General features: G+C 45.7%; 1 protein-coding gene across 1 annotated transcript in view; it reads left to right on the top strand.

Moving 5' to 3' along the window:
* The window catches only part of LOC140476820 (SCO-spondin-like), a 354974-nt gene that overhangs the window by 281739 nt on the left and 50023 nt on the right, over nucleotides 1–23212 (top strand). The window contains exons 60-61 of the mRNA XM_072569613.1: nucleotides 7044–7171; nucleotides 22319–22467. Of these exons, the coding sequence (XP_072425714.1) occupies nucleotides 7044–7171; nucleotides 22319–22467 (277 nt within the window). The remainder of the gene's footprint in view (nucleotides 1–7043; nucleotides 7172–22318; nucleotides 22468–23212) is intronic.

Genomic DNA, 23212 nt, shown 5'->3' with positions numbered 1-23212 from the left:
CATTTTCTCCAACAGCCTACCATGTGGAACCTTATCAAAGGCTTTACTGAAGTCCATGTACACCACGTCAACTGCCCTTGGTAGTGTGGATGTGCAGAAGGATCTTGGAGTCCATGTACATAGATCCCTCAAAGTTGTCACCCAGGTAGATAGTGCTGTTAAGAAGGCATACGTTGTGTTAGGTTTCATTCATAGAGGCATTGAGTTCTGGAGCCGCAATATCATGCTGCAACTATACAAAATGCTGGTGCAGCCACACTTGGGATATTGTGTACAGTTCTGGTCGCCATATTTCGGGAAGGATGTGGAAGCATTGGAAAATATGCAAACACCGATTTTCCTGCTCCTGGGATGTTGCCTGAACTGCTGTGTTTTTCCAGCATCACACTAATCTAGAAACTGAGCTCCTTTCTAGCAAGCCTGTAATCCTCTAAAGCTGTGCTAGACCCTTGCTTCCTCCACCTTACATAAGCTGCCTTCTTCCTTTTGACAAGAAGCTCCTCTGTTCTCGTTATCCAAGGCTTCTTAATCTTACCCCTCTTGCCTGTCTCAGAGGAACAAATTCACGCATCACTCGCAACAACTGCTCCTTAAATAGTTTCCACATGTCTGCTATGTCCTTTCTGTGGAACAATTGCTCCCAGTCTGTACTTCCCAATTCCTGTCTGATATCTTCATAATTTCCTTTTCCTTAATTAAATATCTTCCTTCGGTAACTGCTCCTTACCCTCTCCAAGGCTATGGTAAATGTGAGGCAGTTGTGATCACTGTCACCAAAGTGTTCTCCCACCATGAGATCTGACACTTGTCCTGGCTCGTTGCCGAGCACCAAATCCAAAATGGCCTCACCCCTCGTCGGTCTGTCTACATACTGAGTAAGGAAACCCTCCTGAACACACCTGACAAAAAAGGCTCCATCCAAACCATCTGCCCTAAGGAGGTTCCAGTTGATATTGGGAAAGTTGAAGTCACCCATAACAACAACCCTACTATATCTGTATTTTTCCAAAATTAGTCCAACCTATGAGTTCTTCAAACTCCCCACTGCTATTAGGTGGTCTGTAGAAAACCCCCAATGAGGTGGCTGCTCCTTTGCTGTTCCTAACTTCCACCCATACTGACTCAGTAGACAAACCTTCCTCAACAACCATCGTTTCTGTAGCTGTGATGCACTCTCTGATTAGCAATGCTACATCCCCTTCTCTTTTTCCACCCTCCCTGTTCTTTTTAAATGTTCTAAACCCTGGAAAATCTAGCACCCATTCCTGCCCCTGTGAAATCCACATCTCTGTTATGGCCACAACATCGTAGCCCCAAGTACTGATCCATGCTCTAAGTTTGTCACTCTTATTTTGGATACTCTGTGCATTAAAGCAGACACACTTTAACCGATCCCTTTGTTTCATTGCTTGAGAAACCTTCCCAATAGATTCACTATGTCATGTCACTGCCCCATCTGCAACTGTCCCCCTCTTAGGTATGTGGCTCTGATTCCCACCCCTCTGCCGAACTCATTTAAACCCTCCCAAATCACACGAGCAAATCTCCGATCCAGGACATTTGTGCCCCTCCAGTTCAGGTGCAACCCATCCTTCATGTACAGGTCCCACCTTCCCCAGAAGGTATCCTGATGTTCTGGGTATCTGAAGCCCTCCCTCCTGCACCAGCCTCGCAGCCAATTGTTAAGCTGCATTCGCTGCCTGTTCCTCACCTCACTATCTCGTGGCACCGGTAGCAAACCTGAGATCACTACTCTACTCGTCCTGCTCTTCAGCTTCCAACCTAACTCTCTGTAGTCACTTTTCAGATCCTCAATCCCTTTCCTGGCTATATCATTGGTGCCAATATGTGCCACGATTTCTGGCTGCTCACCCTCTCCCTATAAACCTGATCGGCGACATCCCGGACCCTGGCACCGGGGAGGCAATATACCTTCCAGGAGTCCCGTTTCTGACCACAAAATCTCCTGTCAATCCGTCTAACTATTCAATCCCCTGCCACTAGCGCTTTTCTATTTCCTCCCCCTTCCCTTCTGAGCCTTAGTGCCAGAGACCTGACAACTATGGCTTTCCCCTGGTAGGCTGTCCCCACCAGCAGTATCCAAAACGGTATACTTATTGCTGAGGGGAACGGCCACAGGGGATCCCTACTCTGACAGTCGGTTCCTTTCCTCACCCTGACAGTAACCCAGCTGTCCTTACCCTGTGTCTAGGGAGTGACCACCTCCCTGTACATCCTCTCAATTTCCCCCTCAGCCTCCCGGATAATCCGTAGTTCATCCAGCTCCAGATCCAGTTCCCTAACTCGGTTTTCGAGGAGCTGGAGTTGGGTGCACTTCCCGCTGATGTAGTCGGCAGAGACATGTGTCATGTCTCTCACCTGTCACATTCTGCATGAGGAACATGCAACTGCCCGAACATCCATATCCCGCTACTCTGAAAGCCCACACAGGACTAAACAAGAGAAGAGAAGAAGAAAAAAAGAGAAACCTGAAAACATTCCAAGTGTACAGACGCTTAGTATTGTTAAAGGAGGTGGATGGGAGGGAGGCCCTATGGTATAGGGTCTTGGGTTTAGATCTCACCCACTTAAAAACTTTCCGGCAGCCTTTGTTTCTCTCTGCCCTCTTTCCTCGCCGCTCTTTTCAAAATAAAATGTTTTATACCCACCTTCCCAGCAGTCCTTTGCTCCTCCCTCACACCTCTCAGCAAATGGAGGCCCTGACACCTGAGGTAAGTTTTTTAAACTGTTATACCCACCTTCCCAGCAGTCCTTTGCTCCTCCCTCGCACCGTGTAAGGGCAGCACGGTGGCTCAGTAGTTAGCACTGCTGCCTAACAGCACGAGGGTCCCATGTTCAATTCCAGCCTTGGGAGACTGGAGTTTGCACATTCTCCCTGTGTCTGCGTGGGTTTTCTCCGGATGCTCCGGTTTCCTCCCACAGTCCAAAGATGTGTAGGCCAGGTGAATTGGCCATGCTAAATTGTCCATAGTGTTAGGTGCATTAGTCAGAGGGAAATGGATCTGTGTGGGTTACTCTTCAGAGGGTCGTTGTGGACTTGTTGGGCAAGGGCCTGTTTCCACACTGTAGGGAATTTAATATAATCATAATCAAACCTCTCAGCAAATGAAGGTCCCTACGCTTGAGGTAAGTTTTTTTTTGTTTTTCTGTACAAGAAAGGGAGTAGGGAAATCCCTGGGGATTACAGAGCAGTCAGTCTTATGTCTGTGGTAAGCAAAGTACTGGAAAGGATTCTGAGAGATAGGATTTATGGCTATTGGAAAAACAGTTTGATTAAAGATAGTCATCATGTCTTTGTGAGGGTTGGTCATGTATCACAAGCCTTATTCTTTGAGGATGTGATGAGACAAGTTGACAAAGGTTGAGCAGTGGATGTGTTATGTATGGATTTCAGTAAGGCACTTACAGTCATACAGTCATAGAGATGTACAGCATGGAAACAGACCCTTCAGTCCAACCCGCCCATGCCGACCAGATATCCCAACCCAATCTAGTCCCACCTGCCAGCACCCGGCCCATATCCCTCCAAACCCTTCCTATCATTATACCCATCCAAATGCCTCTTAAATGTTGCAATTGTACCAGCCTCCACCACTGGCAGCTCATTCCATACATGTACCATCCTCTGCGTGAAAACGTTACACCTTAGGTCTCTTTTATATCTTTCCCCTCTCACCCCAAACCTATGCCCTTTAGTTCTGGACTCCCTGATCCCAAGAAAAAGACTTTGCCTTTTTACCCTATCCATGCCCCTCATAATTTTGTAAACCTCTAAAAGGTCACCCCTCAGCCTCCAACGCTCCAGGGAAAACAGCCCCAGCCTGTTCAGCATCTCCCTATAGCTCAAATCCTCCAACCCTGGCAACATCCTTGTAAATCTTTTCTGAACCCTTTCAAGTTTAACAACATCTTTCAGATAGGAAGGAGACCAGAAATGCACGCAATATTCCAACAGTGGCCTAACCGATGTCCTGTAGAGCCACAACATGACCTCCCAACTCCTGTACTCAATACTCGAACCAATAAAAGAAAGCATACCAAACGCCTTTTCACTATCCTATCTACCTGTGACTCCACTTTCAAGGAGCTATGAACCTGCACTCTAAGGTCTCTTTGTTCAGCAACACTCCCTAGGATCTTAACATTAGGTGTATAAGTCCTGCTAAGATTTGCTTTCCCAAAATGCAGCACCTCGCATTTATCTGAATTAAACTCCATCTGCCATTTCTCAGCCCATTGGCCCATCTGGTCCAGATCCTATTGTAATCTGAGGTAACCTTCTTCGCTGTCCACTACACCTCCAATTTTGGTGTCATCTGCAAACTTACTAACTGTACCTCTTATGCTCACATCCAAATCACTTATGTAAATGACAAAAAGTAGAGGGCCCAGCACAGATTCTTGGGGCACTCCACTGGTCACAGGCCTCCAGTCTGAAAAACAACCCTCCACCACCACCCTCTGACTTCTACCTTTGAGCCAGTTCTGAATCCAAATGGCTAGTTCTCCCTGTATTCCGAGAGATCTAACCTTGCTAATCAGTCTCCCATGGGGAACCTTGTCGAACGCCTTACTGAAGTCCATATGGATCACATATACCTCTCTGCCTTCATCAAGCCTCTTTGTTACTTCTTCAAATAATTCAATCAATTTTGTGAGACATGATTTCCCACATACAAAACCATGTTGACTATCCCTAATCAGTTCTTGCCTTTCCAAATACATGTACATCCTGTCCCTCATGTTTCCCTCCAACAACTTGCTCACCACTGAGGTCAGGCTCACTGGTCTATAGTTCCCTGGCTAGTCCTTCCCACCCTTCTTAAACAGTGGCTCCATATTTGCCAACCTCCAGTCTTCCGGCACCTTACTTGTGACTATCGATGATACAAATATCTCAGCAAGAGGCCCAGCAATCACTTCTCTAGTTTCCCACAGAGCTCAGGTGTTTAGATAGGGTTTTTAGGGGTTTAGATAGGGTTTTCCACATATGGAGTCAGCTATTATGAGGGGGCATAGCTTTAAATTAAGAGGTGGTAGGTATAGGACAGATGTTAGGGGTAGATTCTTTACTCAGCGAGTCGTGAGTTCATGGAATGCCCTGCCAGTAGCAGTGGTGGACTCTCCCTCTTTATGGGCATTTATACGGGCATTGGATAGACATATGGAGGATAGTGGGCTAGTGTAGGTTAGGTGGGCTTGGATCGGTGCAACATCAAGGGCCAAAGGGCCTGTACTGCGCTGTATTGTTCTATGTTCTATGTTCTCGGGTACACCTGATCAGATCCTGGGGATTTATCCACCTTTACCCATTTCGAGACATCCAGCACTTCCTCCTCTGTAATATGGAAATTTTGCAAGATGTCACCATCTATTTCCCTACAGTCTATATCTTACATATCCTTTTCCACAAGGTTCCACATGGTAGGTTAATTCAGAATGTAAGGAGGTGTGGGATACAGGGACATTTTCCTATCTGGATACAGAATTGGCTGGCCAAAAGAAGACAGCGAGTGGTCGTGGATGCGAAGTATTCCACCTGGAGGTCGGTGACCAGTGGTGTCCCGTAGGGATCTGTTATTGGGCCTCTGCTTTTTGTAGTTTTTTTTAAAAATGACTTGGATGAAGAAGTGGAAGGGTGGGTTAGTAAGTTTGCCGATGACACAAAGATTGATGGAGTTGTAGATAGTGTCGAGGGCGGTTGCAGGCTACAACATGGCATTGACAGGATGCAGAGATGGGCTGAGAAGTGACAGATGGAGTTCAACCTGCATAAGTGCAAAGTGATTCATTTTGGAAGGTTGAATTTGAATGCTGAATTCAGGGTTAAAGACAGGATTCTTGGCAGTGTGGAGGAACAGCAGAATCTTGGGGTCCACATACATGGTTCCCTCAAAGTTGCCACGCAAGTTGATAGGGTTGTTAAGAAGGCATCTGGTATTTTGGCTTTCATTCACAGGGGGATTGAGTTTAAGAGCCGTGAGGTTTTGCTGCAGCTCTATAAAACCCTGGTTAAGCCACACTTGGAATATTGTATCCAGTTCTGGTCCTTTATCGGAATGATGTAGATGCTTTGGAGAGGTTGCAGAGGAGATTTACCAGGATGCTGCCTGGATTGGAGGGCTTGTCTTATGAAGAGAGGTTGAGTGAGATCGGGCTTTTCACACTGGAGAGAAGGAAGAGAGGTGTTTTGATAGAGGTGTACAAGGTAATGAGATGCAGAGATGTAAAGTAGATAGCCAGAGACTTTTCTCCAGGGCAGAAATGGCTGTCATGAGGGAGTCATAATTTTAAGGTGATTTGAGGAAGGTGTGGGGGAGATGTCAGAGATAGGTGCTTTACACAGAAAGTGGTGGGTGTGTGGAATGCACTGCCAGCAGTGGTAGTAGAGTCAGAGACATTAGGGACATTTAAGCGGCTGCTGATCAAACACGTGGCTGGCAGTAAATTGAGGGGTGTGTAGGTTAGGTTGATCTTAAAGTAAGATAAATGCTCGGCACAACATCATGCGCCGAAGGGCCTAAACTGTGCTTTACTGTTCTCTGTTCTATAACTGCAGAGCTTAGATCTGCTCCCGTAACTCTTAGATCTCTCACTTAACTCTACCTATCACTTGCTGCTTATTGTGTTTGGCACACAAGTATTGGTGTATGGTAGCTTCACCAGGGTGACACCTCATTTTTAGGTATGCCTGTTGCTGCTGCTAATAAATAAGAAGGAACTGTTCCCATTGTTGGAGGAATCAAGAATGAGAGGACATGAATTTAAGCTGACTGATAAAAGAATCAATGCTAACAGGAGAAAAACCTTTTCCCCTCAGCGAGTCATTAGGGTCTGGAATGTATTATCTGAGAGTGTGGGGGAGGCAGGTTCAATTCAAATGTTCTGGGGGACCTGAAGAAAAACTATGTGTTGATACAAGGTATTATTTAAAGCAACAAATCAATTCTACAATGGAATCATTGAGATGAAGTTTTGTTACAGTGGTCTTTGGTTAACAATCTCATCTACTCATTTTTTAGGTTGTCCACAAAACCAGACCTTCAGTAAATGCGCAAATATTTGCCCACATAGCTGCTCAGACCTTCGGTCTGAAACAGAGTGTCAGCAGGAGGCCTGTGAGCCTGGGTGCCTTTGCCCACAGGGGCAGGTGAGTCTGTTTGTTCGATAATACCAACTAAGCTCATAAATTTCTGGATTCTTCCATGAAGATGTGGTTGTCAATGGCTCGGCCTCCAACAGTTGTCCTTGAACTGGGTGGTTTGATCGGTCATTTTCGAGGGCAATTTCGTATTAACCATGTTGTTGAGTATCTGGAGGTACATGTTGCCCAGACCAGTTAGAAGCATAACAAATAGGAGCAGGAATAGACCATTCAACCATTGGGCTTGCTCCACTATTCAATATCACCATGGCTGTTCATCCAACTTATTCCTCTCTTGCTTCTTTCTCCCCATTTCCTTTGCTTCCTTTAGCTATGAAACTCCTTCTTGAAAATATTTAATGTTTGACCTCAACTGCTTTCTGTGTCAGAACATTCCACAGACTTCCCACTCTCTGGGTGAAGATATTTCTCCTCAACTGAGTCCTGAAAGGCCTACCCCTTATCCTTAGGCTGTGACTGCTGGCTCTTGACTCCTTGATCTCTGGTAAAGACAAAGGATTCCATTAAGGGTATCAAAGCACCAGATAGATTTTTAAGACAATCAAACATCATTCAACCAGTTTTTCTTAATTCCAACCATCTTCAACTACTTCATCAATGACCTTGCCTTCTTGATAAGGCCAGAAGTGAGGACGCTCACGAATGATTGTACAATGTTCAGCACCATTTATGACTCCTCAGATACTGAAGCAGTCCATGTTGAAATGCAGCAAGACCTGGACAATATCCAGGCTTGGGCTGATAAGTGGCAAGTAACATTCGTGCCACACAAATGCCAGGCAATGACCATCTCCAATAAGAGAAAGTTTAACAACTGCCCCAAACATTCAATGGTCTTACCATCACTGAATCCTTCACTATCAACTTCCTGAGGATTACCATTGACCTGAAAATCACTTGGACTCCCCAAATAAACACATTGGTTACAAAAGCAAGTAAGAAACTAGGAATACTGCAGTGAATAACTCACCTCCTGTCCACTATCTGCAAGGTATAAGTCAGGAGTGTGATGGAATACTCCCACTTGCCTGTTGGGTGCAGCTCCAACAACACTCGCAGCTTGACACCATCTCAGACAAAGCAATCTATTTGATTGGTATACCACATCCACAAAGATCCACTCCCACCACCACCAACAGTCAGTAGCAGCAGTGTATACTATCTACAAGATGCACTGAACAAATTCACCAAAGATCCTTCGACAGCACCTCCAAAACCACAACCACTTCCATCTAGAAGGATAAGAGCAGCAGGTACAATGGAAAATCACCCCCTGCAAGTTCCCCTCCAAGCCATTCACCATCCAGACTTGGAAATATTAGCACTGTTCTTTCAGTCTCACTGTGTCAAAATCCTGGAATTCCCTCCGTAAGGGCATTGTGGGTCAACCCACAGTGGTTCAAGAAGGCAGCTCACTACCACATTCTCAAGAACAATCAGAAATGGAAAAGAAATTTCTTGGCTAGCGATACTCACATACAATTAATGGATTTTTAAAAATTGCTGAGCCTTATGTGGAAAGCGTTTATTGAGCAATTGTGTGAAATATCCTGAAATAAACAGGCTGTATTGTTTGCTCTTCCTGCTATTAGAAGGGTGTATCTGTGTTAAACAATGATTAAAACACAGCAGTGTATGTACATCATTGTCCCAGGGAACACTCAGGCCTTGACTCATAAGTGGCACTTTTTCTTTATTCATTCATAGGTTGCAACTAAGCTAGTGTTTATTGCCCATCCCATAGGAATAGGCCATTTGGCTCCTTAAGGAGAAAGTGAGCACTGCAGATGCTGGAGATCAGAGTCAAGAGTGTGGTGCTGGAAAAGCACAGCAGATCAGGCAGCATCCGAGGAACAGGAGAATCAGCATTTCAGGGTTAAGCCCTTCCTGATGAAGGACTTATGCCCAAAATGACGATTCTCCTGTTCCTCGGATGCTGCCTGACCTGCTGTTCTTTTCCAGTACCACACATTCAGCCCCTCGAGACTGGTACATCATTGAACACAATCATTGTTGATTGAACATTTCATGCTTCAAAAACACGCTTTTACCAACACCATCCCGATAATCCTGTCCACCACTGGGTAATCCAAACATACTCAAAAGACCTAGCTCCCACAGCCCTCTGTGATAAAGATTTCCAAAAGATCATAACCAGGGAAGCTAGGAAAAGGACAGGTCCATTCAAGGACAATGGAGGGAATTTAGGTGTGCAAAAGGAGGAATTGGGTAACGTCCTTAATGAATACTTTGCATCAGTGACCACAAAGGAGAAGAATATGGTGGATTGTGCTTCTAGAGAGGTGTATGTTGATATCATAGAACATAGAACATAGAACATAGAACATAGAACAATACAGCACAGAACAGGCCCTTCGGCCCACAATGTTGTGCTGAACATTTGTCCTAGCTTAAGCACCTATCCATGTACCTATCCAATTGCCGCTTAAAGGTCACCAATGATTCTGACTCTGCCACTCTCACAGGCAGCGCTTTCCATGCCCCCACCACTCTCTGAGTAAAGGACCTACCCCTGACATCTCCCCTATACCTTCCACCCTTCACCTTAAATTTATGTCCCCTTGTAACACTCTGTTGTACCCGAGGAAAAAGTTTCTGACTGTCTACTCTGTCTATTCCCCTGATCATCTTATAATCCTCTATCAAGTCACCCCTCATCCTTCGCCGTCCCAATGAGAAAAGGCCTAGCACTCTCAACCTATCATAGAACGACCTATTCTCCATTCCAGGCAACATCCTGGTAAATCTCCTCTGCACCCTCTCCAAAGCTTTCACATCTTTCCTAAAATGAGGCGACCAGAACTGCACACAGTACTCCAACTGTGGCCTTACCAAGGTCCTGTACAGCTGCAACATCACCTCACGACTCTTGAATTCAATCCCTCTGCTAATGAACGCTAATACACCATAGGCCTTCTTACAAGCTCTATCCACCCGACTGGCAACTTTCAAAGATCTATGAACACAGACCCCAAGATCCCTCTGCTCCTCCACCTTACTAAGAACCTTACCATTAACCCTGTATTCCGCATTCTTATTTGTCCTTCTAAAATGGACAACCTCACACTTGACAGGGTTGAACTCCATCTGCCACTCCTCAGCCCAGCTCTGCGTCATATCCAAGTCCCTTTGCAGCTGACAACAGCCCTCCTCACTATCCACAACTCCACCAATCTTCGTATCATCTGCAAATTTACTTACCCACCCTTCGACTCCCTCTTCCAAATCATTAATAAAATTTACAAACAGCAGAGGACCCAGAACTGATCCCTGCGGAAATCCACTTGTAACTGGGCTCCAGGCTGAATATTTACCATCTACCACCACTCTCTGACTTCGACCGGTTAGCCAGTTCTCTATCCAACTGGCCAAACTTCCCTCTATCCCATGCCTCCTGACTTTCTGCATAAGCCTACCATGGGGAACCTTATCAAATGCCTTACTAAAATCCATGTACACTACATCCACTGCTCTACCCTCATCCACATGCTTGGTCACCTCCTCAAAGAATTCAATAAGACTTGTAAGGCAAGACCTACCCTTCACAAATCCGTGCTGGCTGTCCCTAATCAAGCAGTGTCTTTCCAGATACTCATAAATCCTATCCCTCAGTACCCTTTCCATTACTTTGCCTACCACAGAAGTAAGACTAACTGGCCTGTAATTCCCGGGGTTATCCCTATTCCCTTTTTTGAACAGGGGCACAACATTCGTCACTCTCCAGTCCCCCGGCACCACCCCCATTGACAGTGAAGATGAAAAGATCATTGCCAACGGTTCTGCAATTTCCTCTCTTGCTTCCCACATAATCCTAGGATATATCCCGTCAGGGCCGGGGGACTTGTCTATCCTCAAGTTTTTCAAAATGACCAACACATCTTCCTTCCTAACAAGTATCTCCTCTAGCTTACCAGTCCGTTTCACACTCTCCTCTTCAACAATACGGTCCCTCTCATTTGTAAATACTGAAGAAAAGTACTCATTCAAGACCTCTCCTATCTCTTCTGACTCAAACACAGTCTCCCACTACTGTCCTTGATCGGGCCTACCCTCGTTCTCGTCATTCTCATGTTTCTCACATACGCATTAAAGGCCTTGGGGTTATCCTTGATCCTACCCGCCAAAGATTTTTCATGCCCTCTCTTAGATCTCCTAATCCCTTCCTTCAGCTCCCTCCTGGCTATCCTGTATCCCTCCAAAGCTCTGACTGAACCTTGTTTCCTCAACCTTATGTAAGCCTCCTCCTTCCTCTTTACAAGACATTCAACTTCCTTCGTCAACCAAGGTTCCCTCACACGACCATCTTTTTCCTGCCTGACAGGTACATACATATCAAGGACACGTCGTATCTGTTCCTTGAAAAAGTTCCACATTTCAACGACATCCTTCCCTGACAGCCTGTGCTCCCATTTTATACTCCTCAGATCCTGTCTTGCAGCATCGTATTTACCCTTCCCCCAATTGTAAAACCTACCCTGTTGCATGCACCTCTCTCTCTCCATAACCAAGGTGAAAGTCACGGAATTGTGATCGCCATCACCAAAATGCTCACCCACTAACAAGCCCACCACTTGTCCCGGTTCATTACCGAGTACCAAATCCAATATGGCACACCCCCCCCACCCCCTCCCCCCCCCCCCCCCCCACCTCCACACCCGGTCGGACAATCTACATACTGAGTTAGAAAAGATTCCTGGACACACTGCACAAACACTGCCCCGTCCAATCTACTTGATCTAAAGAGCTTCCAATCAATATTTGGGAAGTTGAAATCGCCCATGATTACTATACCCTGTGGCTTCTGCACCTTTCCAAAATCTGTTTCCCAATCTGTTTCTCCACATCTCTGCTGCTATTGGGGGGCCTATAGTAAACACCCAACAAAGTGACTGCTCCTTTCCTATTTCTGACTTCAGCCCATACTACCTCCAAAGGCAGATCCCCCTCGAACTGCCTTTCTGCAGCCATTATACCATTTCTAATTAGCAACGCCACCCCCCTCCTTTTTTACCACCCCCCCCAATCTTACTGAAACACCTGTAACCAGGAACCTCCAACAGCCATTCCTGTCCCTCTTCTATCCATGTTTCCATGATGGCCACAACATCGTAGTCCCAAGTACCAATCCACGCCTTAAATTCACCCACCTTATTTCTGATACTCCTTGCGTTGAAGTATACACACTTGAGCCCACCTCTGTGTCCTCAAGTATTCCCTGTCAGTGCTACCTTCTCCACAGCCTCCCTACATTCTTGGACATCCTGAAAAACAGCTAGCCTACTTGCTGGACTACAAGTCCGGATCCCATCCCCCTGCCAAATTAGTTTAAACCCCCCCCCACCGAAGAGTGCTAGCAAACCTATCTGCCAGGATATTGGTGCCCTTCTGGTTCAGGTGTAACCCGTCCTGTTTGTACAGGTCCCACCTTCCCCAGAATGCAGTCCAATTGTCCAAATACCTGAAGTCCTCCCTCCTACACCATCCTTGCAGCCACGTGTTCAACTGCACTCTCTCCCTATTCCTTGCCTTACTGTCACGTGGCACCGGCAACAACTCAGAGATGACAACTCTGTCCATCCTAGCTTTTAGCTTCCAGCCTAACTCCCTGAGCTCCTGAATGACCTCCCCACCCCTCTTCCTACCTATGTCATTGGTGCCAATGTGCACCACGACTTCTGGCTGCGCACCCTCCCCCTTAAGGATTCTGAAGACACGGTCCGAGACGTCTCGGACCCTGGCACTCAGGAGGCAACAAACCATCCGAGAGTCTCACCCATGTCCACAGAACCGCCTGTCTGTCCCTCTAACCATAGAGTCTCCTATAACTAGCGCTCTCCTCCTCTCCCCCTTTCCCTTCTGGGACCTTGTGCCAGAGACCCGGTTACTGCAGCTTAACCCTGCTAGGCCGTCACCCCCCCAACAGTATCCAAAACAGTATACTTATTGTTGAGGGGATCCCTGCACTGCCTTCTTCTCAACATAAAAAAGTGTTGGGCATTTCGAATAGCATTAAGGAAATTACTGGGGTCTTGTACAAAATCTTTATATCCTCTTTAGTCACAGGAGAGGTCCCAGAGCACTAGAGAGCAGCCAACATTGTTCCTTTATTTACGAAAAGCAACAGAGATCATCTGAGAAACCATAGGCTGGTGGGCCATACGTCAGCGGTAGGGAAATTATTGGAGATGAATCTTAGGGATAGGATTTATTCACATTTGGAGAAATCTAGACTTATTAGTGATATGTAGCATGGCTTAGTGCGGGAGAGGTCGTGTCTCACAAACTTGAGAAAGTGACAAAGATGATTGATGAGGGCAGGGTGGTAGATGATGTCTACATGAACTTTAGGAAGGCCTTTGACAAGCTCCCACATGGCAGACTGACACAAAAGATAGATTCAAGAACACTGCAAGAGGCTGGAGAAGAAATTGCGGGGACCCTGGCAGATATTTTTATCATCGTTAGCCTCTGGTGAGGTCCCAGAAGACTGGAGGATAGCGAATGTTGTGCCATTATTCAAGAAGGGCAGCAAAGAAAAGCTTGGGAACTGTAAGCCAGCAAGTCAAACTTCTATGGCGGGTAAGTTACTTGAGAAGATTCTGAGGGATAAAATGTATATGCACTTGGAAAGCGTCGAAGAATGTGGTGCTGGAAAAGCACAACTGGTCAGGCAGCATCCAAGGAGCAGGATAATTGATTTTTCGGGCATAAGCCCTTCGGCAGTCCTCACTTTCTCCATGCATTTGGAAAGACAGGGTTTGATTAGGGGTAGTCTGCAAGGCTTTGTGAGTGCGAGATAGTGCCTCACAAATTTGTTAGAGTTCTTTGATGAAGTGCCCAGGAAGGTTGACGAGGGCAGGGCAGTAGACATAGTCTATGTGGATTTCAGTAAGGCCTTTGATAAGGTTCCACATGCTCGGCTACTCTGGAAGGTTAGATCGCATAGAATTAAGGGGGAGCTGACAAATTAGATGCAAAATTGGCTTGATGATAGGAAGTAGAGGGTAATAGAGGAAGGATGCTTATCAGATTGGAGGCCTGTGACTAGTGGAGTGCCTCAGGGGTAGGTGCTAGCCCCATTACTATTTATTATCTATATCAATGATTTAGATAAGAATGTATAAGGCATGCTTAGTAAGTTTGCTGATGATACTAAAATAGACAGTACCGTGGAAAGTGAGGAAAGGTATCAGTAATTGCAGCAGGATCTTGATCAGCTGGGGAAGTGGGCTGAGAAATGACAAATGCAATTTGCTATAGATAAGTGTGAGGTCTTGCATTTTGGAAAGTCAAATCAAGGTAGGCAGTTTCATGGTGAATAATAGGGCCTAACGGAGTGTAGTGGAACAGAAGGACCTTGGAGTTCAGGTTCACTATTCTCTGAAAGTGGAGTCATAGGTAGGGCAGTGAAGAAGGCTTTTGACACACTGGCATTGAGTATAGAAGTTAGCAAGTTATGTTGCAGTTGTACAGGACGTTGTTGAGGTCGCACTTGGAGTATTATGTTCGGTTTTGGTCACCTTGCTATAGGAAGGATCTTATTAAACTGGAACGAGTGCAGCAGAAACTTGCAACGATGTTATCAGGACTCAATGGTCTGAGCTATAGGGACAAGCTAGAATGATTTTCTTTACAGCGTAGAAGACTGAGGGGAAACCTTATAGAGGTGTATAAGATCATGAGAGGCATGGATAGGGTGAACACACTCAGTCTTTTTCCCAAGCTTGGGGAATCGAGGACTAGAGGGCCTCAGTTTAAGGTTAGAGGGGAAAGAATAAAAGGGGACCTCAGGGGCAACTTTTTTACACAGAGGATGGTACGCATATGAAATAAGCTGCCAGCAGAAATGATTGAGGCGGGTACATTAACAACATTTAAAAGGAATTTGGACAAATACATGGATGGGAAAGATCTAGAAGGATATGGGCCAAATGCAAGAAAATGGGGTTAGTGTGGATGGACATTTTGATTGGCATGGACCAGTTTGGACCGAAGGGCCTGTCTCCTTGCTGTAGGACTCTGAGTCTATAAGAAGAATATAGATAGGCTGGAGACTTGGACAAAAAAATGACAATAGAGCTTAATGCAGACAAAGATGAAGAGATGCATTTTAGGAGATCTAATGCAGGAGGGAGATATACAGTTAAAAAAACAGAATCCTTAGTAGCATCAACATACACAGGGATCTATACATACAGGTCCATAGCTGCCTGAAAGTGGCAATGTAACTCGCCATCTGAGGTAGTTTGGGCTGAGGTTAGGAATAGGAAAGGTGAGGTCACCCTGTTAGGAGTCTTTTACAGGCCTCCTAATAGTCCTAGAAACGTAGAAGAAAGGATTGCGAGGATGATTCAGGAGAAGAGTGAAAGTAATAGGGTGGTTGTTATGGGGTCTTTAACTTTCCTGATATTGATTGGGAAAGCTATAGCTCGAGTTCGTTAGATGGGTCGGTGTTTGTCCAATGTGTGCAGGAGGGTTTCCTGACACAATATGTAGATAGGCCAACAAGAGGTGAGGCCATACTGGATTTGGTTCTGGGTAATGAACCAGGCCAGGTGTTAGAACTAGAGGTAGGTGAGCACTTTGGGGACAGTGACCACAATTCGGTGACTTTTACTTGAATGATGGAGAGGGGTAAGTGTGCACTGCAGGGCAAGAGTTATAGCTGGGGGCAGGGAAATTATGATGCGGTGAGGCATGACTTAGGATGCACGGCTTGGAAAAGTAGGCTTCAAGGCAAGGGCGTAATTGATATGTGGAGCTTGTTCAAGGAGCAACTATTGAGTGTCCTTGATAAGTATGTACCTGTGAGGCAGGGAGGAAAGGGTCGTGTGAGGGAGCCGTGGTTTAATAAGGAATTGAAATCCCTTGTTAAATGAAAGAGGGCGGCCTATGTAAAGATGAGGCGTGAAGGTTCAATTGGGGCGATTGAGAGTTATAAGGTAGCCAGGAAGGATCTGAAGAGAGAGCTAAGAGCAGCAAGGAGGGGACATGAAAGGTCCTTAGTTGGTAGGATTAGGGAAAATCCTAAGGCTTTCTACAGGATTTTTTTTAGATTACTTACAGTGTGGAAACAGGCCCTTCGGCCCAACAAGTCCACACCGCCCCGCCGAAGCGTAACCCACCCATACCCCTACATCTACCCCTTACCTAACACTACGGGCAATTTAGCATGGCCAATTCACCTGACCTGCACATCTTTGGACTGTGGGAGGAAACCGGAGCACCCGGAGGAAACCCACGCAGACACGGGGACAACATGCAAACTCCACACAGTCAGTCGCCGGAGGCGGGAATTGAACCCGGGTCTCTGGCACTGTGAGGCAGCAGTGCTAACCACTGTGCCACCGTGCCACCCATGGTATGTCAGGAATAAAAGAATGACTAGGGTAGGAATAGGTCCAGACAAGGATAGTAGTGGGAAGTTGCGTTTGGAGGTTGAAGAGATTGGGGAGACACTGAATGAATACTTTTCGTCAGTATTCACTCAGGAACAGGACATTGTTGCCGATGTGAATACGGAGTCACAATTAAGTAGAATGGATGGCTTTGAGGTATGTAGGGAAGAGGTGTTGGAAATTCTGGAAAGGGTGAAAATAGATAAGTCCCCTGGGCCTGATGGCATTTATCCCAGGATTCTCTGGGAAGCAAGGGAGGAGATTGCAGAGCCATTGGCCTTAATTTTTATGTCCTCGTCTACAGGAATAGTGCCAGAAGACTGGAGGCTAGCAAGTGTGGTTCCCTTGTTCAAGAAGGGGAGTAGGGATAACCCTAGTAACTATAGGCCGGTGAGTCTCACTGTTGTGGGCAAAGTCTTAGAGAGAATTATAATGGATAGGATTTATGAATATCTGGATAGGAATAATGTGATCAAGGATAGTCAGCATGGTTTTGTGAAGGGCAGGTCGTGCCTCACAAACCTTATTGAATTCTTTGAGAAGGTAACTAAGGAGGTGGACGAGGGTAAAGCGGTAGATGTGGTGTATATGGATTTTAGTAAGGCATTTGATAAGGTTCCCCATGGTAGGGTACTGCAAAAAATACAGAGGTATGGCATTGAGGGTGAGTTGGAGGTTTGGATTAGGAATTGGCTGGCTGGAAGAAGACAGAGGGTAGTAGTTGATGGTAAAGTTTCATCTTGGAGTGCCGTTACTAGCGGTGTTCCGCAAGGATCTGTTTTGGGACCATTGCTGTTTGTCATTTTTATAAATGACCTGGAGGAGGGGTTAGAAGGTTGGGTGAGCAAGTTTGCGGATGATACGAAAGTCGGAGGAGTTGTTGACAGTGAGGAAGGATGTGGCAGGTTACAGCGGGATATAGAGAAGCTGCAGAGCTGGGCAGAAAGGTGGCAAATGGAGTTCAATGTAGCTAAGTGTGAGGTGATTCACTTTGGTAAGAGTAACAAAAAGATGGGGTACTGGGCTAATAGTCGGATACTTGGTAGTGTGGATGAGCAGAGGGATCTTGGTGTCCATGTACACAGATCTTTGAAAGTTGCTACCCAGGTAAATAGTGCGGTGAAGAAGGCATATGGCGTACTGGCTTTTATTGGTAGAGGAATTGAGTTCCAGAGTCCTGAGGTCATGTTGCAGTTGTATAAGACTCTGGTGCGGCCGCATCTGGAATATTGTGTGCAGTTTTGGTCGCCATACTATCGGAAGGATGTGGAGGCACTGGAACAGGTGCAGAGGAGGTTTACCAGGATGTTGCCTGGTATGGTAGGAAGATCGTATGAGGAAAGGCTGAGGCACTTGGGGTTGTTTTCATTGGAGAAAAGAAGGTTTAGGGGTGACTTGATAGAGGTGTACAAGATGATTAGGGGTTTAGATAGGGTTGACCGTGAGAACCTTTTTCCACGTATGGAATCAGCTATTACAAGGGGGCATAGCTTTAAATTAAGGGGGGGTAGGTATAGGACAGATGTTAGGGGTAGGTTCTTCACTCAGCAAGTCGTGAGTTCATGGAATGCCCTGCCAGTAGCAGTGGTGGACTCTCCCTCTTTATGGGCATTTAAGCGGGCATTGGGTAGGTATATGGAAGATAGTGGGCTAGTGTAGGTTAGGTGGGCTTGGATCGGCGCAACATCGAGGGCCAAAGGGCCTGTACTGCGCTGTATTCTTCTATGTTCTATGTTCTAAGGTGGTTAAGAAAACCTATTGCATGCTTACCTTCATCAGTTGGGGCATCGAGTTTAAAAATTGGCAAGTCATGATGCCGTTGTACAGAACTTTAGTTAGGCCATATTTGGAATATTGTGTACAGTTGCAGTCACCATCCTTCTAGAAGGATGTGATGAGGGTACAGAAATGGTTTACCAGGATGTTGCCTGGTTTGGAGAGTATTAGCTATGAGCAAAGATTGGACAAACTTGGTTTGTTTTCACTTGAACAAAGGATGAGGGGCAACATGATAGAAGTTTACAAAATTATGACAATGTGGAGAGATGGATAGTTGGAGTCTTTCTTCCTAGGGTAGAAACATCAATTACTTAGGGGGCATAGGTTTAAGGTAAAGGAGGGTAAGTTAAAAGGAGATGTGAAAAGAAACTTCATTTCCACAGAGGGTGGTTCATGAAGGAATGTGCAGCCAGAGAAGGTGATGGATATGGATACAGTAGAAACATTTAAAAGATTCATGTACAGACATAGAATAGGGAGATATAGACTGTAGATTAGCATAAGGTTTTCAATTAGAAAGGCATTATGTGCCAGTGCAATATTGTTGGGCTGAAGGGCCTGTTCCTGTGCTGTATTGTTCTTTGTTATAACTCTTGAGTAAAATAATTTCTCCTCATCTCAGTCCTAAGTGGCATTTCCCCTTATTTTAGAATTATGTTCCCTGGTTCTAGACTCCCCAACCAGGTGAAATATCTTACCTGACTCCATCCTGTCTGTCCCTTTAAGTATCTTATTGATTTCAATGAGATCACCTCTCATTCTTTGAAACACTAGAAAATGTAGACTCAATTTATCCCAATCTCTTCCTGGGACAGTCCTGCCACCCTAGAAACATGTCTGCTGAACCTTCATTGCACTCCTCTATGACAATAATATCTTTCTCAGATATTGCAGATACTAATTATTCTTAAGAAGATGATGGCAAGATGCTTCTTGAAGCTTGGGTCCGAGAATTTCTCTATATTACTTTAAGTGCAAGTAATGGCGTGGTGGTTCAGTGGTTAGCACTGCGATCTCACAGCGTCAGGGGCCCGGCTTCAATTCCACACTCTGTGAAGTTTGTGTATTCTCCCCATTTCTGCATGGGTTCCTCTGGGTGCTCCTGTTTCCTCTCACAGTCCAAAGATGTGCAAGTTAGGTGGATTGACCATGGGAAATGCAGAGTTACCCAGGGATAGGGAAAGGGGGGAGGGATGCACTTCAGTGGGCTGGTGCAGACCTGATGGGGTCATTGCCCTGTTTCTGCACTGTATGGACTCTATGCAGGGATGGGTAATAAATGTTGGCTTAGCCATTGATGTTTACATCTTACAAAGACTCCAAAGTCCAGAACACTTCAACTGAACAACACTTAGAGGATGCACTCAGGATGGCAAGAGCACACAATGTACTCTGGGTGTGGAATTTCAATGTCCACCACCAAGAGTGGCTTGGCAGCAGTACTACTGATAGAGCTGATTGCATCTTAAAGGATAAAGCTCACAGACTAGGTCTGTGGCAGGTGGTGAGGGAACCAACAAGAGGGAAAAACATAACTGACCTCAGCCTTACCAATCTGCCAGCTGCAGATGTATCTGTCCATGACAGTATCAGTAACAATGACAATTGCACACTCCTTGTGGAGACAAAATCCTGACTTCACATTGACAAAACCCTCCATCGTGTTGCGTGGCACAATCACCATGCTAAATGGGACAGATTTCGAATAGATCTAGCAACTCAATACTAGGCACCCATGAGACACTGTGAACCATCAACAGCAGCAGAATGGTACTCCAGCACAATCTGTAACCTCATAGCTCACTCAACCATTACCAACAAGCCAGGGGATCAACCCTGGTTCAAAGGAGAGTGCGGGGGGGTATGCCAGGAGCAGCACCAGGCATACCTGAAGATGAGATGTCAACCTGGTGAAGACACCAAACAGGATTACTTGTGTGCCAAACGGCACAAATGTTGATGGACAATTAAACAATTCATTGGAGGAGGAGGAGGAGGCAGCATAAACATTCCCATCCTCAATGATGGGAGAGCCCAGCACATCAGTGCAAAAGATAAGGCTTAAGCTTTCGCAGCAATCTTCAGTCTGAAGATGATCGATCTCAGCCTCCGGCAGTGGTCCCCAGCATCACTGATACCAGCCTTTAGCCAATTCGATTCACTCCACTTGATATCAAGAAATAGTTGGCGACACTGGATACTGCAAAAGCTTTGGGCCCTGACAATGTTCCAACAATAGCATTGAAGACTTGTGCTGCGGAACCTGTGGCTCCCCTGGACAAGTTGTTCCATACAGTTACAGCACTGGCATCTACCCAACAATGTGGAAAATTGCCCAGGTATGTCCTGTACATACTCTCGATCATCAGTAAAGTGATGGAAGGTGTCATCAATAGTACTTTCAAGCAGCACCTGCTCAGCAATAACCTGCTCAGTGACACCCAGTTTGGGTTCCACCAGGTCCACTCTGCTCCTGACTTCATTACAGCCTTGGTTCAAACATGGACAAAAGATCTGCATTCCAGAGATGAGGTGAGAATGACAGCCCTTGACATCAAGGCTGCATTTGACCGAGTATGGCATCAAAGAGCCCTGGCAAAACTGGAATCAATGGGTATTGGGGGGCAAACTCTCTGGTGATTGGAGTCATGCCTAACACACAGGAAGATGATTGTGGTTGTTGGAGGTCGGTTATCTTAGCTCCAGGACATCTCTGCAAGAGTTCTTTAGGGTCGCGTCCTAGACCCAACCATCTTCAGCTGCATCATCAATAACCTTCTCTTCATCATAAGGTCAGAAGTAGGGATGTTCCCTGATGATTGCACAATGCTCAGCGCCATTTGTGACTCCTCAGATACTGAAGCAGTCCGTGTTCAAATGCAACAAGATTTGGACAATACCTAGGTTTGAGCTAACAAGTGGCAAGTAACATTCGCCCAACACAAATGCCAGGCAATGGCCAGCACCAATAAGAGACAAACTAACCACACCTCTTGACATTCAGTAGTGTTACCATCACTGAATCCGCCACTTTCAACATTCTGGGAGTTATCATTGACCAGAAATTTAACTGGACTCATCACATTATCACAGCAGTTACAAGAGCAGGTCAGAGGCTAGGAGTTCAGCAGCAAGTAATACACCTTCTGGCTCCTGAAAGCCTGTCGACATCTACAAGGTACAAGTCAGGAGTGGGATGGAATACTCCCCACTTGCCTGGATGAGTGCAGCCCCAACAACACTCAAGAAGCTTGACACCATCCAGGACAAAGCAGCCCATTTGATTGATAGCCCATCCACAAATATCCCCTCCCTTCACCACTGCACTGTGCACTATCGACAAGATGCACTGCAGACATTCACCAAAGATCCTCAGACAGCACCTTCCAAACCTACAACCACTTCTATCTAGAAGGACAAAGGCAGCAGGTACATGGGGACACCACCCTTTGCAAATTCCCCTTCAAGCCACTCACCATCCTGACTTGGAAATATAGCCGTTAACTGTTGTTGGATCAAAATCCTGGAATTCCCTTCCTTATGGCATGATGGATCAACCTACAGCAGGTGGACTGCAGCGGTTCTAGAAGGCAGTTCACCACCATTTCTCAAGGACAATTAGGAACGGGCAATAAATGCTGCACAGCCAGCGACACCCACATCCGACTAAAAAAATATATTTTAAAAAAGCCTAACTATTTATAAATTTCCAAAATGATGTATTTGCTTTTGTTTCTGGCTGGCTTTGAACAGAACTAGTCAGTATGCTTTTTAAAATGTCTCTGTCAATACTCTGTCCTGTTGCCTTTCAGTGATTTGCCAACACGATCAGCTCCAAACTAATCACCACAAATTAAAATTCTGCAGTTTTGAGTTACATGTAATTCCAGATTGTGTCACGATTGATTGCTGAATGGTTATTATTGTTAAACAGCTCCTACAGGATGGGATTTGTGTATCTCCTGAGGAATGTCACTGCTCTTTACTGAGCTCCACAATGCCCTGGATCACCAATATCTCAAAGGAGGATCAACACAGGAATTACACAGCAGGAACTATAATACGTCACCAGTGCAGCACATGGTGAGTATTCAGTCTCAATGATTGGGAGTCAGCAATAGAAAAATCTTCAAAAGATTGTAGTGGGGTCTGAGAAAAAAATCCAAACAACAATTTGATTTCAGATAGTCAACATGGTTTCGTCAAGGGCAGGTCGTGTCTCACAAACCTGATTGAGTTTTTTGAGAAGTGACCAAGCATGTAGATGAGGGTAGGGCAGTTGACGTGGTATACATGGACTTCAGTAAAGCCTTTGATAAGGTTCCACATGGTAGGCTGTTGGAGAAAATGCAGAGACATGGGATCAAGGGTGATTTAGCAGTTTGGATTAGAAACTGGCTTTCTGAAAGAAGGCAGCGAGTGGTGGTTGATGGAAAATATTCAGCCTGGAGTCCGGTTACTAGTGGTGTGCCACGGGGGTCTGTTTTGGGACCCACTGCTGTTTGTCATTTTTATAAATGACTTAGATGCAGGCCTACGTGGATGGATTAGTAAATTTTCAGACGGCACTAAAGTCGGTGGAGTAGTGGACAGTGTGGAAGAATGTTACAGGTTGCAGGGGGACTTGGATAAACTGCAGAATTGGGCTGAGAGATGGCAGATGGAGTTCAATGCAGCTAAATATGAGGTGATGCACTTTGGGAAGAACAACAGGAAGGCAGAGTACTGGGTCAATGGAAAGATTTTTGGTAGTGTGGATGTGCAGAGGGATCTTAGAGTCCATGTACATAGATCCCTGAAAGTTGCCACCCAGGTGGATAGTGCTGGT

The sequence above is a fragment of the Chiloscyllium punctatum genome, chromosome 5, assembly GCF_047496795.1.
Source record: "Chiloscyllium punctatum isolate Juve2018m chromosome 5, sChiPun1.3, whole genome shotgun sequence".
Taxonomy (NCBI): domain Eukaryota; kingdom Metazoa; phylum Chordata; class Chondrichthyes; order Orectolobiformes; family Hemiscylliidae; genus Chiloscyllium; species Chiloscyllium punctatum.
The sequence above is the reverse complement of the archived record's forward strand: the minus strand, read 5'-3'. Positions and strand labels throughout refer to the sequence as shown.